General features: G+C 51.5%; 1 protein-coding gene across 5 annotated transcripts in view; it reads left to right on the top strand.

Annotated features, from left to right (window-relative positions):
- The window catches only part of CHST15 (carbohydrate sulfotransferase 15), an 88606-nt gene that overhangs the window by 63858 nt on the left and 5779 nt on the right, over window positions 1-18969 (top strand). For all 5 annotated transcript variants that reach the window (XM_030940536.1, XM_010357502.2, XM_010357512.2 and 2 more), the window contains 2 exons: window positions 9131-9287; window positions 18362-18509. In XM_030940536.1, coding sequence (XP_030796396.1) covers window positions 9131-9287; window positions 18362-18509 — 305 coding nt within the window. The remainder of the gene's footprint in view (window positions 1-9130; window positions 9288-18361; window positions 18510-18969) is intronic.

Genomic DNA, 18969 nt, shown 5'->3' with positions numbered 1-18969 from the left:
TGGATTCATGCCTTTGAACCGCAGCAGGACTTTGACTTGAGAATCTCTCTTGCTATTCAGGCAGCACCAAAAGCCCTTCTCCAAACAACTGAACTTCCCCCAGCCCCTAGAAGCACTGGTTGAAAGCCGTGGATACGTTCTCAGTCAGAAGAGAGCCTGGCATTGAGAATGTCATGCGATGTTTTCTCTAGAATAGATTTGCACAAGGATTAAAACGCAGGCTGTTCCTAGCACTGAGGAATTCATTATTGATTTAAACCATCTCAAAGGGAAATTAGGAGAACGCCTCTGTGCAGAAGAGACAGAATGAGGAGAAAGCCATGGGGGTGTAGAGGTTGCAGCAACAGCCACAGATCGATTTCTCTTTCTCGCTCCTCCCTCCAGCTCTCACTCTTTCCTTTTCTCTAAGATTTTGGAAGATTAAGAATCACATGGGTCCTTGTGAGGACTACTCTAGTGCGGTGTCTTTATTGAAGCTGCCTATTGATTCCTAGTGGGTTCAGGCACTTTGCTTCCCAGAAGCTGCCTTGATATGGGCCCTGGAAGTGGTGCGAGGTCACTTTAATAGGACTGAGCTGTTGAGCCACCCAAGGTCAAGGGGGTTGGCCTTGACCACAGAGAAGGGAGGGAGAGCTGGCAGCGCCCAGGCCAGAAGGACAGCTCGGGTCTTTGTGAAGGAGTTCTCTGAAGATTCTTCAGGAGGAACTGCCTGGTGAGGCGCCACATCTTGTTATTGGTGGGAGAAAAACCACTAAGCTGAAAACTCCCAAGTGTTGAACAATGTTTATGTTTTGGGGAAATGTTTGCGAAGTTCTTGGCAGTCCTGTGTATTCCCACACGATTGTTTGGAAAGGACAGTTCCGAGCAGGAGGCACACCGTAGGGAAAAAGAGCCCTGTTGTATCTGTATCTATAGAGATCCTAAGGTGAGATGTTGCCCGCTGGGCCAGGATCAGGGAGGGCACTTAGAAACGACCCTGGGGCAGCCAGAGTTCAGGGACCTGTCTTGCCCAGAGTTCTGGGCTGCTTAGGTTGACGCTGTTGAAGGAGGAGGTCACACATGTCACATACTGGACCCCCTGGTGTGCAGTGGCCATTGCCCTCCAGTGAGGGGCCCACACCCTGGGTCTGGCTTTGTAACCAAGGGTAGCCGGGCAATCCTCAGTGCACCCCAGATTTCTTGCCTGTAGAAACATCTGCCATCAGGATCACTGGTGAATCACGAGAAGGTGCTCTGTAAACCACACCAGGTTCGGAGATGTCAGGGATGCTTGGTGTCGTCTCTGAGAAGTGCTGTCTCCCAGTCTGTGAACAGTTACTGGGGCCCTGTGATTGGATGCTCTGGAAGGAACAAAGAGGAGCTGGGAAGCCCACTTGTGCACAAGGAACCTAGGGCCTGGTAGGAAATAGAATGGCCCCAATAAACAGGACACTTGTCATTCATGTGGGCGTTTTTAGGACCAAACATGGATGTTCTTAACTGGCAGAAAATGAGCCTCCCCAGGGTCACCCCTGTGTTCAGTCTAAGGTGACCTTAGACAGTCCCTCCAGATCAGCTGGCCTGGCCAGTCCTGTCTCATCGAGCCTCCTGATGAGACAGTCACAGTTCGTGATTTGGTGGAACAAAAGGGCTCCGTCTCAGCTACATTAAATGGCCTTTTTTTCCTGGTAGGAAAAATATATATAATCGTTATTGATGGCACCATATCACAGGCTGGGAATTATTGATCAGTGATTTCAATTCGGATTCCAGCAAATGGAGAATAACGAGGCCAGGTGCTCTGGCTGCCTCTCATTACGACCCTCACGTGGCCACAGGACTGCAAGATGTTGTTGAGGGTGAATTGGAGGACATGAGCATGTCCCCATCTCGGGTCCTCCTGCCTGAGAAAATGTGACCGTTCCCATAACTGTCATTGAGGAACCAGCTGGGGGTGTTTGAGGAGTACGGGAGGTGGAGCCAGTGCCACTGGGGTGAGCCAGCCCAGGGGTGGTCACCTGCTCCCTGCCGCCTGCAACTGCAGCACCAGCTTGGGATCTTTTCTCAAAAGTGGCCCTCTGAGAAGTCCCATGCATGGAGCAGTAACTGGAGGAAATGTCACAGCTCAAGGCCACCGAGCACCTGCCCTTGTCTGAGCTGAAGCTGAGATTGAAGCTTGTGCGTTTGGGTGCCTTTTGAGCTGGGTGATGTTAGTGACTTCTGACATGAGTCCCTTTGGGAACTGCTGTGTTAGAACCAGCAGTCACTTATCAGGGTGATGAAGACACCTTGGGACTGGGGAGTGGTGTGTTCGCACAGCTGTGTGGTGTATACTAAAAACTGGCGACTTGTTCACATTAAATGGGTGAATGCTACGGTATGTGGATCATTTCTCAATATAAAAATGATATGAACAAAAATACTACAAAAGGAGGAGGAACCCACCGTGGAGAGAGGTTTTCCCAAACTAATGGCATTGGAGCCGGGACCTGCGGGGTTCTCCATGTGGAGGGCAGGCCAATGAACAACCACATCATCACTTAGGAACTGGATCCGTTAAACTCTAATGAGCTATTGCGATCACCAAGGAATATTAGCTTTTCCAAGAGGTACAAGATCCCGCAGTGTGTTCCGGCTTCATGATAGATGCCTGAATTCCCTTTTGCTGTTGCTGTCACTTTTCTAGATGCCCAGTGTGATGTTCCGTAAACACATTTGCTGTTCCCGACCATGGCATTGGAGTTCCTCACGTTTATCCTAAGTGTTTGTTTGCTGCTCTATTACATTTGTAATTGTTTATCAGTCTCCTGTGACTTACTAAGTAGTTCTGGAGTAGAATTGACTTTTTCTTCCAAATCACTGTGCACCCAAAATAATAAAAACATCTAAACAAACAAAACCCGAGAACTATCAGTGCAGACGGCCAGCACCCACTCATGGATTTGTCTCCTTGCCTAAGCTTGGAGGGCAGGGGCCACATCCTGCTGGGGTGAGAGGCTTTGGGGTCAGGCAGGCCTGGGTTGCTTTGGGTCCCTGTCCTGCTCTGGAGCTTCCTGGGCTGCGTGACCATGGGCAAACTCCTTAACCTCTCTAGTGTCAGCCTTCTCCTCCATAAAATGCAGTGGCCTGTATCTCATTGTGGGGTTGTGAAGATAGCAGCAGAGCATGCCTGCAGCACCCTGCACAGGGCCTGGTGGTGGTGGCCCTCCCTACCCCCCAGCATCCACATCAGGAGTGGAAACTGAGAACATTGCAGGTGCTAAACCCGGAAAGCAATCACACAGAGCCCTGTCGGGAGGAGTAGCAGCAGCTCCTGCTTTAATAGTGATCAGCTCACTGACCTTTGCTCACGCTGGCTCAGAACAGCACCCTGTAAGTGTCCCTGAAAGAATTCAGCAGTGGTCTCGGGGTGATCATCCAGATTTTACATAGTAGGGCCTTGCCCACTGCTGGCCTCTCCTTTGTCCCTTGGGGAGAGACATGGTCACTTTCAGAGGCACTGGACTGATGGAGCCCTATGCCCCCAACATACATTTCCCATCCCACTGCTCCTCCAGGGGTCCCAGGACCCCTGCACTCCACAGGAAAGGGACTGAGCAGCACCCCATGAGCACAGGCCCAGTGTGAGGGGCCGCACCGGCAGCCTTCGAAAATAACCGCAGCACAGAAGGCCTGGAATGCATTTGGACTTATATTTGGAATTGTCGTTGGAAACGGTCCTGGCCAAATGTAATACCCATCTGTTCGGGATGGTTTGAGAGTAAGAAAATGAGGTGGCTCAGCTGGAGGGGGCTGGGCAGCCCTGAAAGTCAGGGCTGCGAGGGTATCAGGTCCCCTGGCCCCCACACTACCCTGGAGCCCTCCTTCCCTCCAGCCTAGGCTGCTTCTGCCTCCTAGGACCATCTGATTGTGTTGGGCTGCCCTGATTGGAGATATTTCCCCTTGCCTGCAACCAGGTTTTCTTCCTAAACCTTCTGCCTGCTGGTCAGTCTTTCAGGAGTTCGGGGCTGGGCTCCTTTCTGCTGAGGTTTTGCATCTCCAGGGAGAGCAGCCAGGTTTGGTGCCCAGCGCCGAAAGCAAGCGTCTGCCGAGGCCGTGAGCTGCCTGTTGCCTGGCTCCACCCCGCCACGTTCCTGATGCCGTGCCTCTGTGAATGCTTCCTGGGGTTGCGTCTGTGCCCCTGCAGTTCTGTGATGATTCATCGTGAGCTGTGTGTTTTCCATGTTGGTCTTCTTCCCCCACTTCCTCATGGGACAGTGGATTTTGAAGACTAAAAGGTAGGACATTTCAGTTTGTCTCTGTATGTTTCATCTTGTTCAATGGTGTGCCTGTCCGGCCTTTTGAGGTCCACTGGATACTTATTCTTGATGTGTTTGCTGTTCTTCTCGACATTTTCTGAGTGGCTTTAACCCACCCGAGTGGCTTTCCCTCACCCAAGATTATTAACTCACTGCTTTCCCCTGGAGAGTAGTCGAGGGGGAAATGATAGCTTTGTTACTCGAAGACAGTCTTAGGAAGCATTCCTTTAATTTTTGGGGAGAACCCAAACAGTGCTTCACTGTCCCAGTGCTCCCCTGAAGGGAAGTGCTCCTGTCTGCATTTGCCTTCCTTCATGCTTCCTTGTGGGGAACCTGGCCACATGGCTCCAGTCCCCCGCTACCCTCATGGCCACTGTTTCAGGGTCTCAGGGTGGCAGAGAGGTGTCAGCGAAAATAACTCCTTGAAGTTAATTGGTCTTCCTTGGAATTGGGGTTTAAAATCTGTATTGGTTTCCTAGGGCAGTCGGAATAAATCACCACAAACTTGGCTTCTTAAAACAACAGAAATGTATTCTCTTATGATTCTGGAGGCCGGAAGTCCTAAATCAAGGTGTCTGCAGGGTTGGTTCCCTCTGGTGGCCCTAAGGGATAAAAGCCGTCCTCTGCTCCCAGTTCTTGGTGGCCTCCAGCAGTCCTTGGCGTTCCTTGGCTCATAGACGCCGCACTCCAGGCTCTGCCTCTGTCTTTCTGTGGTGCTCTCTGTCCTCTTCTGTTTTTATAAGGACACCTGCCATTGGATTTGGGACCACCTTAAATCCAGGAGGATCTCATCTTAAGATGCTGCACTTAATGACGTCTGCAAAGACCCTATTTCCAAGAAAGGTCACATTCACAGGAGCTGGGCTTAAGACTTGGACATAATTCTTTGGTGTCCACTATCCATCCAACTACAGAATCCAGATGGTGGCCATGGCTTGTGGTGAATCTAGACCCTGTTCAGATGTCTGTGACACAGCAGGATGCCAGGGACCCAGAGTGGGTTCTCACAGTAGGGTTCAAGGGTCTCCCAAAGCCCACTGCCAATTCTCTGAGCAGATCCAAAGTATCCAGAGGTGACTGAGAGGCCAAAGGAGTCTCTTCATCCAGCCCAGGAAGGAGCGTGACCTGGCCCTCAGAGGCTGTAAATGTGACTCACAGGAAGGGAGGTAGTGAGTTCACTTTAACCCACCCCAAACAGATGAAAATCAGCCATTTCACCTGCTGGGGGTGGGCTTGCCTGGTTGGAACAGTAGGTATGTCCCAGTTTTTCCCTGGGATTACTTCTTGATCTCTGAAGAATTGTATGGAATCCAGTAGCTTCCTCATAAAGTGACTTTGTATTTAAAATCAAGACAGGCTTAGTTGCTTTTGTTTTACTTATGAGCCAAATATCTGCAAGAAATGTTATTGGCACAAAGAAAATTCTCAGTATGGAAACCTTCAGCCAATATTTGGGTTTGTATGAGGTAATTTATGTGATGGAATTCCGGTTCCACCAAACAATTTGGGTAGTTCTGTGGGCATCTTTGGTAAAAACTGGGCTTTAAATTCTTATTTAACATGGGATTTTATGACATTTTCAGAAGCATCTGTTACTTTTCATTGACGCAGTTTCTTGGGCTGAGCCATAATATTGACAGGACTCATAGGAAATGTGTGAGCCAGGAAGGGTACCCCTCGGACCCGTTGCCACCTGGCACCCCTCAGTGCACACAGCCAAACCCTGCTTGAAGGTTCACGTGTATCTGATTTCGGCATTTATTGACCAGCCATTTAGGTCATAGTAACTATGAGCGACCCTATGGTGACAGACGCCGTTTCAGTTTTGATGTGTCTCCTAATTCTGAAGAAGGAAAATAGCACAGGTGATGTTGGGGACACCAGTAATAAGCTGATGTGGTGTTGTCGTGGGGAATATTCTCAGGTGAGTGTGGATCTGGGGAAATCCACTCAGTGACCACCGAGTACCTTTGCTGACTGGTCCCTTTGGACAGTTTGGCCGACCAGGCTGTGGTAGACGGAACACTCCTGTTCCGGTGGGTGTTTTGATTCTAGGAACTCTTGTGGATAGATCTCAAACCACTCGCTCAAGACTTCCAAGAGGCGTCCTCTGGGGACATTGGCCGTGGATGAATTCTGGCGGGCTATGTCAGAGGCACCCCATGTGCCAAGGCGGGCTACAGAGGTGGATAGCTTCTGGGCCTGTCCCTGAGAAATGCTGATCCCTGTATCATGACCTCAGTTAGAGGGGAGGGCAGTGGAGAAGGCACATTTGCAACAAACCCTGCTATAGGGGAGCACAGTTTTTGCAGGACAGTGTGTGGCTGAAGGTCTGGGTGTATTTGGAAGTATGGATGTCAGATGCCCGGATGCATGGGTGCAGAAGGAGAGTCACAGGAAAGACTCTCCTTCTTTCCTGTGATATGGGTGCAGATGGAGAGTCCCTGGAAAGAGGGGAAGCCAGGTTGGAGAAGTTGAAGGAATAGAAAGTATGGAGCTTCAAGGAGAGAGAAGCCTGACCCCGCAGAGCCATGTAGGCCACATTTTTCATAAGCCCGGTTTCACCCTTGGCCCAGAGATGCAGGTGACACAGCGAAGGCTATGAGTGTGTGAAGGGTTCTGGGAAGAGCCATGGGGCTCATGATGAGGTGTGTATGCAAGAAGAGAGTGGGACATATGGCAGGAAGGTTGAAAACAGACAAAAGGGGCTGCAAGGAGAGAGAGAGGAGAAAAAAGAATAGGAAATTCACACCCTGAAAGTTCTGTTGAAGATAAATACACTTTTTTTTGTTTGTTTGTTTTGAGACAGGGTCTTACTCCCATTGCCCAGGCTGGAGTGCAATGGCACGATCACGGCTCACTGCAGCCTCAACTTCCTGGGTTCAGGTGATTCTCCCACCTCAGTCTCCAGAATAGCTGGAACTATAGGCACGCACCACCATGCCTGGCTAATGTTTTGTATTTTTAGTAGAGACAGGGTTTCACTATGTTGCCTGGGCTGGCCTTGAGCTCCGAGGTTCAAGTGATCCTCTCACCTTGGCCTCCTAAAGTGCTCGGGTTACAGGCGTGAGCCACTGTGCCTGGCCCTGACATTTATTAAAATGGCAATGCAGGCCTTCTTCAGGACCATGGTAGTAGGTATAGGGACTGTCATGACAGTTTTCCAGTAGAGGAGAGAGACTCCGAATACAACTAGGAAAAGTAGGGATTTTAAAGCTGACGCAGGTGGATCAGTTGAGGTCAGGAGTTCAAGACCAGCCTGGCAAACATGGTGAAACCCCATCTCTATGAAAAATACAAAAAAATTAGCCAGGTTTGGTGGGTAGGCGCCTGTAGGCCCAACTACTTGGGAGGCTGAGGCAGGAGAATCGCTTGAACCTGGGAGGCGGAGGTTGCAGTGAGCCAAGATCACGCCGCTGCACTCCAGCCTGGGCGACAGATTGAGACTCCATCTCAAAAAAAAAAAAAAAAAAAAAAAAAAAAAAGCCAGGAGCAGAGCAAGGGGGTTGGTGGCTGGAAAGTTACTAAGGGAAAACATCAAGGGGAAGGGGTGGGGATTCCGGCTAAACCAACCCGATGGGATTCTTGCTGGAGACAGGCCAGATGGCCAGGCACCTCCTGGAGGTGGTGGACCAGGAACCTGATCGGATAAGAAGGGTGATCAGTTATCAAGGGTAGGGGATTCTGGCTAAACCAGCGTAGCCGTGTCAACAAACAACATTTTGACACATTTAGTTTAAAGATCTCCCTGGTGTTTATTAGCACGGTCCATAAACAGGGCAGCATCCCATTCCTGTAATACGAAGGTGCTCCTGTGGGCCCAGCCAGGTTCTGGCTTTATAGGCAGAAATGGGCTGAAGAAGCAGAAACAGGGAACAGAGAGTGGATTGTTCATTTCAAGTGACTTTCCTTCTAGGGTTAAAGCAAAGGGGACGCATGACTGGTTGCTGTGAATCCCCTGGTTTTTGGAAACTGGCCCGTTCTGAGTTCAGTTCAGTGACGTGGCACCTAGCACAGATGACTGTTCTGGCCTTTGGGGGCCTAGTGCAGAAGCTCCGTCCAGAACAGTAGCCTCTCATAAAGTTTATTTAACAGCAGGATTCTTGGTAAAATAGGGTGATGCAGAGATGGACGTGGAGGTAGAAAAGTTGAGGTTTACTTGGGAGGAGGATACAGAGGAGCCCAAAGTAGATCAAGGAAGATGACCAGTTCCTGTGTGGCAGCGATCTGCCATAGCGTGTATGGTGTCTATGAACAGATCCATGTCCACAGGTATTCACATGCATATGTGGGGGTGCTTTTATATTGTGTTAAAAACGAGGTCCCTACCAACCTAGAAAGACACATTTCATCATTTTTTTTTTCAATGGCAGGAATGTGTATGCAAAGGACTGGGAATTTCATGTGAAATTGTAATATTGCGAGAGCAACAGATGCTCTTATTTTTGTTCCCTTCAGCAGAGGAGAGAGGAATGAGAAGGTGCATAAAATTTTCATGGCTTCTCTTTGCTAGTGTACCATTTTTGTAATCTGGTGTTGTTTGAAGCTCCCTGTTACTGTGAAAACAGAGGCTGCCTGAGATGACTAGAATGAGCAACAACAGAAAAGCGGCCGGTGGTTTGTGTGGGGCCAGTGTAGACATGTCTGGGTCTGGAAGAGCTTAGGTGACCACCAGAAGGGTGGGAGCTCCAAGGGACAAGGGAGGTGGCTCATCTGCAAGGGAAGGAAAAGGGGTGGTTGTGTTTCAATCAGGAAAACTGGATAATGTAATTCTACATTGATTTTCATTGTCACCCAAATGGTGTGATTGCATGTTCATGGGTGTTAAAAATATACATTTATTTAATTCACAGGTTGTACTCAGACTATCTCTACTTTGCAAGTTCGAATAAATCCGCAGACGACTTCCATGAGAAAGTGACAGAAGCTCTGCAGCTGTTTGAAAATTGCATGCTTGATTATTCACTGCGCGCCTGCGTCTACAACAACACCCTCAACAACGCCATGCCTGTGCGTATCCCCCCGAGCTGGCCCCCGGCAGAAGGAGCTGGTTTGTTGTTATTATGCAAGTGGCATTGTGGGCTTGGGTTTTAGCATAGGAACAGAGAGAAGCGTTTTACTGTGCAAATGCTGTTCCCCATTATTCATGGATGTAAAAGCTGAAAACTGATGGGCTCTTAGGCTGGCTCCCTGCCTTCTTCCCTGCTGGTCACCTGCCACCTCCCCCTCCTCCCTCAGCAGGAGAATGAGGGTGCGTTTAGGAAGATTACCATTTAGCAAGACACCCGGCAATTAGAATCGGCAGACGCGAGGACACCCAACTCTCAAATTGTCTTAAGAGCATTCTCTCGAGCGGCGGATTGTTTTGTTGGTTTAAAAAATTACCCACCAATGATTTTCAATGCTTCTTTGACAGAGTCTCAATTGAAAAATATTTTCGGTTGATTCCTCAATCGTATCTCTTGTTCTTCCTTCAGAACTATGTCTGTAAATTTCTAGCCTTTTCGAATGCTGTTAATGGTGAATTCAGCACCTTTTAGCCCTGGGATAGTTTTCCATGCTGGGCTCCCTGGGCTGGCTGTGTGCTTCAACAGCAGGGCTTACTGCAGCAAGGCTAATGCCGCTGCCTGTTCCGGAGTGGCTTTACAATCCTTGCTCGCTCAGCGTCTCGCATGGCAAGGCAGGAACAGGCCTGCTGTGGAGTCTCGGAAGGCCCCAGGGTGGGGGGACTTCAGGCCTAGAGGCTCTGCTCCCTCTTTCTTATTACAGAGGCCATCAGATCTGGGAGGCAGCATGCAGGGGCAGCGGGTGGGATTCCAGCCTGCCCTGTTGGACTTTGTAGTTTGGGAAGGAAGATGACACAGGGACACAGGTACCCCAGAGTCTGCTCTGGTGCCAGGTGGGAGGAGCGCACTTTGGAACCAGCCATTGGTGTGGATCAGGTTTCTAGCTTGGCCATTTGCTGGCTGTGTGACTCTAGGCAGTTGTCTCAGCCTCTCTGAGACTCAGTTGCTTTGTCACACAATGGGGTAATAATACTGCTTTACCAGGCTGTTGTAAGGATTAGAGAGTGATGAGTCTGTCTTACATTCCTGCATTCATTCTTGCCACTATGTCCCCTGCATGGTGCTGAGTCCTGGGGCCACAGCAGTGCCAGGACAGGTGTGGTCCTTGCCTTCCTGTGCAGCTGGCAGGGAGAGAAGATGGAGGCTGGGCAGGGAGCTCTGGCCACCAGAGAACCACCTGAGAACAGGGCATCAGGCAGGTTCTTAGGAGAGGGAATGTCTGTGCTGGGGCCTGAAGGAGAGTTGGCCAGGGAACTGAGAGCAGCGTGTGCAAAGGCCCAGTGGTCAGCACCACCTACCATGCAGAACACAGCCAGCCGCGTGGTGTGGGAGATGGGGGGCACTGAGGGAGGGGGCTTGGGTGCGTGGCACGTGCGGCCGCACCACCGGGACTTAGTGAGCCTCAGAAGAAGTTTAGACTTCACCCTGAGAGAGATGGGACCACTCGGAGGGTTTTAAGCAGAGGATAGTGTAGGAGTGGAAAAGGAATATCTCACTACTGTGTTCATGGCTGAGGCACCTCTAATAAAAGACTAACGCAAGAAAGCACACGTACTTGTTTAACGTAAGTTTCATGTAACCCGGGAGGGAGCCTTCATAAGGAAACAGAGACCCGGAGAAACGGGAAACCTGTGTTTGTCTGTGCTTGGGTTTGATGAAGAGAGCAGTCGGGCACAGGGCTATGATGGTCAAAGGGGGAATGACCCAGTGGCTCTGCAGCCACCGTCACAGGGGACACAGGGTCTTGGAGAAACTTTATTTGTGTGTGGTTTGGCCAGCACGGCTTGTCGACCCAGCTTCGTGACCCAGAACCGCTCTCACCTGTGACTCTTGGCCCTGGACCCCTATGGAGTGAGTCTGAGAGAACAAGCAGGACAGCCCGCCTGGCTCTCAAGGTGGCTCCCTGAGGGCGATCTCAGGGCTGGGGCTGGCAGGAGGAAAGGGGTGCCAGCAGGAGGAAAGTGGCGCTGGGCGTGACGCCTCAAGGTGGGGTTGTGGTTTCTTCCAGCACGATCACGATGCTGAGCACAGAGGGGTGCCTAGCGTGTGCTGACAGACACAAATCAAGTTGCAACTGTGACTCAGGCCAGGCCCATTTCGTGCCACATCTACACTTTCCTGCTGCAGGTGGCTCTTCCATCCTGCAGGCCCCACGTGGAGGACCCTCAGTCCTGGCATAAACAGTAATCGCAGCAGCTAAGAGCCAGGGCTATCATGGGTCAAATGCCGAGGTGGCATGCAAATCGGGGAACATGCTCGCGGACTGCGTTTGCCCATCATCCCAGCATGCCTGATTCAATCCACCCACAAGTCCTTTTCCCTCTTTTTCCCAGTTATTTCTAGAGAGCTCCACTGTTCTCCCACCCTCTGCTACTGCCCTGATTCAGCCACCGGCCCTTTCACTGCAACCCCCGCCTGCACAACTTCCCTCTCTCTGGGAGGCAGCCCCTCCCCAGACTCCTTCTCACCTTGATCCGTTGCACCAGGCATCTTTCTGAAATGCCGAACTGCCATCACTATTGATGGGGTTCAGGGCACACTGCCCCAAAATATAACAGCTTGGCATTTGAGAAAACGGCAGAAACAGGAAGGCCACCCTTGCCTCCCTGTCCCCTCCTCCCCGAAGCTGGCCGTAAAACGCTCAGAGCAGAGGTGCCCTCCCGGTACGTCCTCATCTCTGAAGATCTGGGGGCACAGAGGCGAATCTGAACAGACAGGCCTGGTTGTGTCTCCCCCAGTGCGTGACCACAGGAAAATTCCCCTTTACAGGGGTTCGTGGCTCCGAGCTCACTTCTTTGGCTGGCACTCACCCTCTGACTTAATCAGCCAATATTTATAAATGCAAAGCAAAGAGAGGAAATTCCCCAGCATTATTAAATGATATAATTTGAAATCCTAAACAACTGTAATTATGAACAAAATTTGTGACGTTGTCAGGAGACTGTCTCCAGGGGAATTTAAAGCATAGCTCGGGGGGATTCGCCTACTTTAGTGTGGGAAGTGAGGGTGCACCTTTGTCCCCCGAGGGTCAGCCGGTGCAGGCCTCCGCCAGGAATGGATCTTGAGGGAAAAGTCCAAGGAAAATCCAAGAGAAACCAAATAGGAGTGTTGTCCTGTCTTTGATAGGGGCCTCATTTAAGGGAAGGAAGAGCTTGGTGCACGGCCTTTAAGGCTTGTCTGAAGCCAGCACCCTGACTGAGGGAGGGATGAGAAGGAGGAAGGCATTGGTGGTTCCTGGCCCCATCTGGCCAGGTGACCCCGTTTGCCTGGCCCCCTTCTCTGCCCAAGTGCCTCCTGGTAGACAAGAGCCACCAGGTGGAGCCTGCCGAGGAGGCTATGTGTGCTCGTCAGAGTATGGATGGGAAGTGATGGATTCAGCTAGTGTAGACTCAGGATCAACCTGGCACTAAACCTTAACACACGCCCTTGCATGCCTGGGGCTTCCTACTGGGACAACTGAGGCTCAGGGAGGCAGCCTTCCTCTGGAGTCACAGCCAGTAAGCAGAGGATATAGGACCCAAATCTAGGCCTTTTAACCCAGCTTCCCCGAGACGTGTGTTTGGCCTCAACATTTCCCCAACAGTCTGATCTTCAGTGGTTGCTACTCAGCACCTGTGGCGTGGCAGGCCCTGGTCCTAGAGAGAAGGTGCAGGATTGTGCTGTGTGCTTGGAATGAGGCATGTGTCCGTCCCCACCTTGGCATTTCTACCACATTGTGCCTTTTGAAACTTTCTCCTGTTCATTATCCTGCGTGACTCTCATAACAAACCCGATGGGTGGGTGGGAAGACAGGAGTCAGTCCATGTCACTGTCAGCAGATGAGGACAGCGAGGGGCAAGGTATCCAGCTAATGTGGTCGCAGAAGGGCCAGAGCCCTCCGCTGCAGGCCCTGGGACCACTGAGTTCTCTCTGCAGGAGACTGCCTGAAAAGGACTGGGAAAAGTGGGGCAAGTGTGGGCTTTGCACTGGGGACTCCTAGGAGGAAGCGGCTTAAGCTGGGCTGGGTTTAGATGGACAGGGAGAGGCAGGGCAGGGGGAACTCCTGACCCGAGGCACAGTTTATTTTAATAGCTTTAAATAGTGTTTCTTGCTGCAGAAGAGCGAATATTTAATATGCATGTGCAGTCTGCATGCTGCCGGGCACTTTGTACCACGTAGAGCGTGCTGACCCCCATCCAGTGCCCTGGGGCCAAGCACTTGGACACTTTCTCCCACACAGAAGGGAGGGTGTGCCCCTGCCCTCCTGCTCCAGGTCAGCACTCCGACTGTGAACTTGAGAGCACTGCTGAACCTGAGCCATAAGTTCGTGGGCGCCATCGTGGTCCTCCCCATGTTGTGTATGCTTGAATCTTTCTGATAAAAAGTTTCTGAAACTCCATCTGTGAGAGGCGAAAGGGATCCAACCTTTATTCTTTTTTTTTTTTTTTTTTTTTTTTGAGACGGAGTCTCGCTCTGTCACCCGGGCTGGAGTGCTGTGGCCGGATCTCAGCTCACTGCAAGCTCCGCCTCCCGGGTTCACGCCATTCTCCTGCCTCAGCCTCCGGGGTAGCTGGGACTACAGGCGCTGCTACCTCGCCCGGCTAGTTTTTTGTAGTTTTTAGTAGAGACGGGGTTTCACCGTGTTAGCCAGGATGGTCTCGATCTCCTGACCTCGTGATCCGCCCGTCTCGGCCTCCCAAAGTGCTGGGATTACAGGCTTGAGCCACCGCGCCCGGCCCCAACTTTATTCTTTACTGCCAGCCCCTGTCCCAAGTCCTTTCAATGCATCGTCTCATTAGAGATCCCCTGAAATCCATCCCTGCTTTACAGATGGGAACACTGAGGCCCACAGAGGTGAATCCTCCCACCAATAGCTGTTATCAGGCAGGCTCAAGGTTCAGTCCTGGGTCTGCTGGCCTTTGACACTCAGGTAGTTTTTGCCTTCCCTAGCTGGCTCCTAAAAGCAAAGGGTTTTGCTGGCAGGAGGCCTGGGCTTTTATGTTCAATTTTGTGTTTTGCTGAGGATGACAAGACAGTAGCTTAGCGGGTGCCTCTGGTCAAAGGAGATCCCCAGGGGCAGGCTCAGTGGACAGGAGAGATGTAGCAGTAACAGATTGTCCCTTTATCTTCTCTTCAGTCCTTGGAGAGCTCACACATCAGAGAAAGAGCCACGCAATTGGAAACCCTCCCCATAGAGGTGAATTTTCATTTCTGGGAGGAGAAGCCAGTTTCCCTCCACCTGTGAATCCCAGCCCGGCCACAGCTCTGGGAGGGCAGCTTTGTGAGGCACCCCAGGCCCCGGCACACCCTGCTGGAGTCTTTCACCACCTTCCTGTGGCACCCGGACGCAGGGGCAGGACAGACCCCTCTGCCTCTGGCCAGCCCCTGCCACTGTTCTGCAGCACACCCTACCCTGGGGGTGCTCAGAGGGGCCAGTGCGCCTGCCTCAGAGCAGGGTCCTGAGAAGCCTGGTGCCTAGATGAGCAGCAGCCACAGCCCCTGGGAACTTGTCAGAAATGCAAACGCTCTGCCATCCCCAGACCTGAATCAGAAACTCTGGGGACAGGGCCATGGTCCGTTTCTCAGGCCCTCCAGGTGGGTGTTTGTGGGCTCCGGTTGGAGAGCCACCAGGGCTTGCTTTACTCTGACGGTCTTCTCTTTCTACCCACTCCTTTTCTCCACTGCGTGCATCACAAGGTGACCGCTGAAGTCTGTTTCTTTACCAGTTGAGCTCTGTCTCCACGAGATTGCAGCCTCCCTGAGGCCAGGGCCACTTCTGTTAGCAGCACATCACCATTGCCTAGCAGGGTGCCTGGCACATGGTGGCACGAGCTCAGCTTATTTGCCAAATGAATGAATGGGGACCAGTGGGGAGTCTGAGTGGGAACTCCCAACTGAAATCCCTAGCAGGGAACGGAGAGGCTTGGCCAGGTACCTGTCTGGGGAGAAGAGGGGACTGGGACTGTGCTCAGCTCAGCCTCGGATCTCGGTGGCGATTGCTCTTCCCTGGGGCCCTGCATGGGGGCAAGTTCCATGTGCACAGGTGACCTGGCTTCGGGTCCTGGCTTCAAGGGTATTGGCCACCGACCCTGAGTAGCCCCTTGCCCTGCCCTGCACCTTCATGTTTCTATCGATGAATCAGCTGGCACAGTTAACTTCAAAGGCTTCTCGCAGCTCTGATGTTTTCTAATTTTAAGCACATTGGGCACTTGCCCTAAATACCCTTTTTATTTTTGTTCTATTTTGATTCTCTGTCCTATACTGGGAAAAGGCGAGGGAAAACAGTCTGCTGGGGGCTGTCTTTGTCCTGTCTTCATGGTGCATATGGTTGCAGTAGTGATACTGCCTGCACCAGAAACTGTCACTTCAGGTGACCACACTCCCCCTCCCTGGCAAGGGGGCTGGGGGTTGGGGTGGGAATTGAGGGGACTTTGGGGTGGATGGATCAGAGGGAAGGCACAAAGCGGGAGGGGAGCTAGCCCCCGGAGAAGCAGCCAAATGCCTGGAGGCCTTCCCCGCGTGCAGCCCCTGCGGTTTCCTCTTTTCCTCCCCTTCCTGGCTCAGCGCCGCCTGCTGAGGAGGACCATGCTGCAGTGCAGGCCTGTGTCCACCTGAGACCGCTCAGGGGCCTTTCACGAGGATGGGCACAAACGAGGTTTCAGAGAGCTGTCAGGTGCAGGTGCCCAGCCAGGTGCTCGGCAGGCCACAGCTGCTCTAAAACACCCCAGCTTGCCACAAACACCTGGCTGCTTTCCTTCTGGAAAGTTCTCCTGTTGAAAGGCACGTTCTCTGGAGAAGAAAAACCTCATCAGACTGGTCTCCCCTACGAGGGATGGCCTACAAGCCTGCCAGGGAGAGAATTGAAAACCCCAGGAGGCCGGTGACTTAACAGCAAGATGGTCTCGTCATGATTCGTCTGCGTTGGAGGCGACACGCATGTTTATTTCCGAGACTGGCACGTTCTCATTTTCTCTTTAGCTTCGGCCCAGCTTGAGGTCTTTTTTTCTGAGCTGGCATGTGAGGTAGCAACAAAGTGTGGGTTGGAAACAGCTAATGAATTTTGAAGGCAACTTATCCACTCTAATTGCTTTTCTTCCTCCCCATCCTCCTCCACGGTTAGAAAAATAATGAAATGGGAAAAGAAGAGTTAGCATCTGTACATATTTTGCCCAATCTTTCATTGTCTTATTGTTAACACTGTATTCAGCAATTGCACCCGAAAACCATGTTGAGGGCCAGAGTGCAGGCTTTGCAAGGATGAGATGGTGGAGAAGCCACAGTCCCTGTCCTCAAGGTCAAGGTCCAGGTCAAGTTGGGCAGGAAAGGAAATGTGACATGAGAGTGTCTGCCTAAAAAATGGGAACTCCAGAGAGGAGCCTGGGGAGCCGGGAAGTGCTGCATATATGAGAGGATGAGCTGGAAGCTTAAGGCAGGCCCAGAACTTTCTATACATAGAAAGCCATGGAGGCTTTAAGCAGGGCTGGCTGTGGCTAGCTCACTGCTTTGGAAAGCCCAGCTGGTGGCAGGGTGCAGATGGGAGTGCAGAGACCAGGGGAAGGAGGACCAGCCAGGAGGCTGTAGCAGCTTCAGGCAGGTGTAGATGGGGCACAAACAAAGGGAGTGGTGTGAACTGGGGAGTGGTGGGAGATGAGAAGTTCTGCGCAGACACAGAGCAGGCAGAGCAGGGGCCCTGGGCACTTGGAGAAGGGGCAAGGGGAGAAGCCCTGGAGAAGGGGGCCTCAGCGAAAGGGAAAGAGGCTGGTTTTCTTTGTTTGTTTTTGTTTTTGTTTTTCCTGGAAGCTTTGCTAAGAGTTTAGGGTGAACTGTGGAGTTAGAGGAAACTGTTCCCAAGACTGCTGTCACTTCTGACACCAGTTTCAAGTTCAGGAGAGATATTCCCCAACCCACCTTCAGGTTCTGTAATTTTCCAGAAGGATTCTCAGAACACACTGGAGGCTATTACGCTCTTGGTTATGATTTATTACAGGGAAAGGATGAAGATTAAAATCAGCCAAGGGAGAGGAAGTGCAGGGGGCAGAGTCCAGGAGGGACCCAAATGCAGAGCTCTGAGTCCTTCTCTCCCTGTGGAGTCATGGACGGTGTTAGTGCCACTGGCCATGGTATGTGACAATCCTTGGGGAGTATTGCCAGGCCAAGCCTTGGGGGTCCAGGCCTTTTACTGGGGCTCTATCACATGCAGCTCCTGTGGCTGACCTTTAGTCTCCAGTCCTACTAGAGTCAGTGCTGATACCATGTGGCCCAAGGCCCCATCATAAAGCACAGTGTTAACCTGCCTGTGACCAAAACCCCCAGGCCAATCAGGACACTTCTGTCCGGTAGGATGTCCAGGGGCCTAGAGATCACCCCCCAGGAGCTGAGGGAAAGACCAGAGTTCTCTTTGAATAGAGTGAAATCTTTACCCCACAGCTTGCAGTAGGGCTCAAGAGAAGGAACAGAAGGATGAAGACCTGGGAAATGGGTACTAGAAAGTAGAAAGGACTTAAATAGAAACATCCTCCTGTGGACTTGGTTCAGTGCTGATTAGATGCTGATTTACACACACCCTCACAGTCAAGGATTTTTCTCTGGCATCAGGCATTTGGCTCTTCACTCATCTAGGTTGTCTTTGGGGTGTCTGTGGTTGATTTTTCACAGCCCATTGTGTGCTGGGCATAGAGGTCACACTGGGAACAGAGAAATAGCCAGGATATTGTGCAAAGAACATGCGCACCATTGGTGGCAACAACCTTGACCTCTTCCCTGCACTTCAGTCCTTACCTGTGAAATGGAGGCATGGAGCTACCCACAGGGTGTTGTGAGGATTAAATGCAACCCCTAGTAGAGGAATTCTTTGCACATGTAGCACAAAACCCCCTGTAAAGAAGCAAGAACACCTTGTGTTAAAATCCAGCTTCTGAAAGTACCTTTGCTAGGATAACTCTTTTGTGGTACAGTGAAATGCCATACCACTTTTGGAAAAGTGCCCTATGGTGTTGGGGCAACTGCTCTTGAAATAATGCCCTTCTTCTGTGGTCCTAGGTGAGGCTCCAGGTCGGGCTCTATGCTGTGTACCTTCTGGACTGGCTCAGTGTTTTTGACAAGCAACAGTTTCTCATTCTTCGCCTGGAAGATCATGCATCCAACGTCAAGTACACCATGCACAAGGTCTTCCAGTTTCTGAACCTAGGTATGAGTGTGGTGCTTAGACTGACAGGACAAAGCATGAGCTCTGTGGACCTGTTCTGGGAGTCCCCTGGGGCAAATGCAGACCTGGTCAGCTGGGTAGGAATGGGCTGAGCTGGGAGGCCTGGGGATGCCCTCCAGGAGGCCTGTTAAGTACCATTTATTGAGCACTAGCTGTACACAGGTCATTGTGCACAGTATGGTGAGGGATTCTCTGGAGAGGAGGAGATAGTTTCCCTTCTGGGAACTTATGGTCTAGTGAAGGCAGAGGAGGAGGCCATAGCTCACCTAACTGAATGACAGGTAGGGTGCCATGGGGAAGGTCAGCACTGTCATCATGTAAGGTACGTGCTGATGGTTTGGGATCCCAGCTACTGCAGGGATGAGGAAGCCTTCATGGAAGGAAAGGGCCTGAGAGCTGAGCTTTGTATGACCAACAGGATGTCACCAGGGAGCTGGAGCAG

This window comes from Rhinopithecus roxellana, chromosome 11 (genome assembly GCF_007565055.1).
Source record: "Rhinopithecus roxellana isolate Shanxi Qingling chromosome 11, ASM756505v1, whole genome shotgun sequence".
NCBI lineage: Eukaryota > Metazoa > Chordata > Mammalia > Primates > Cercopithecidae > Rhinopithecus > Rhinopithecus roxellana.
Note: the sequence above shows the minus strand (reverse complement) of the source record. Positions and strands in the feature narration are given on the sequence as shown.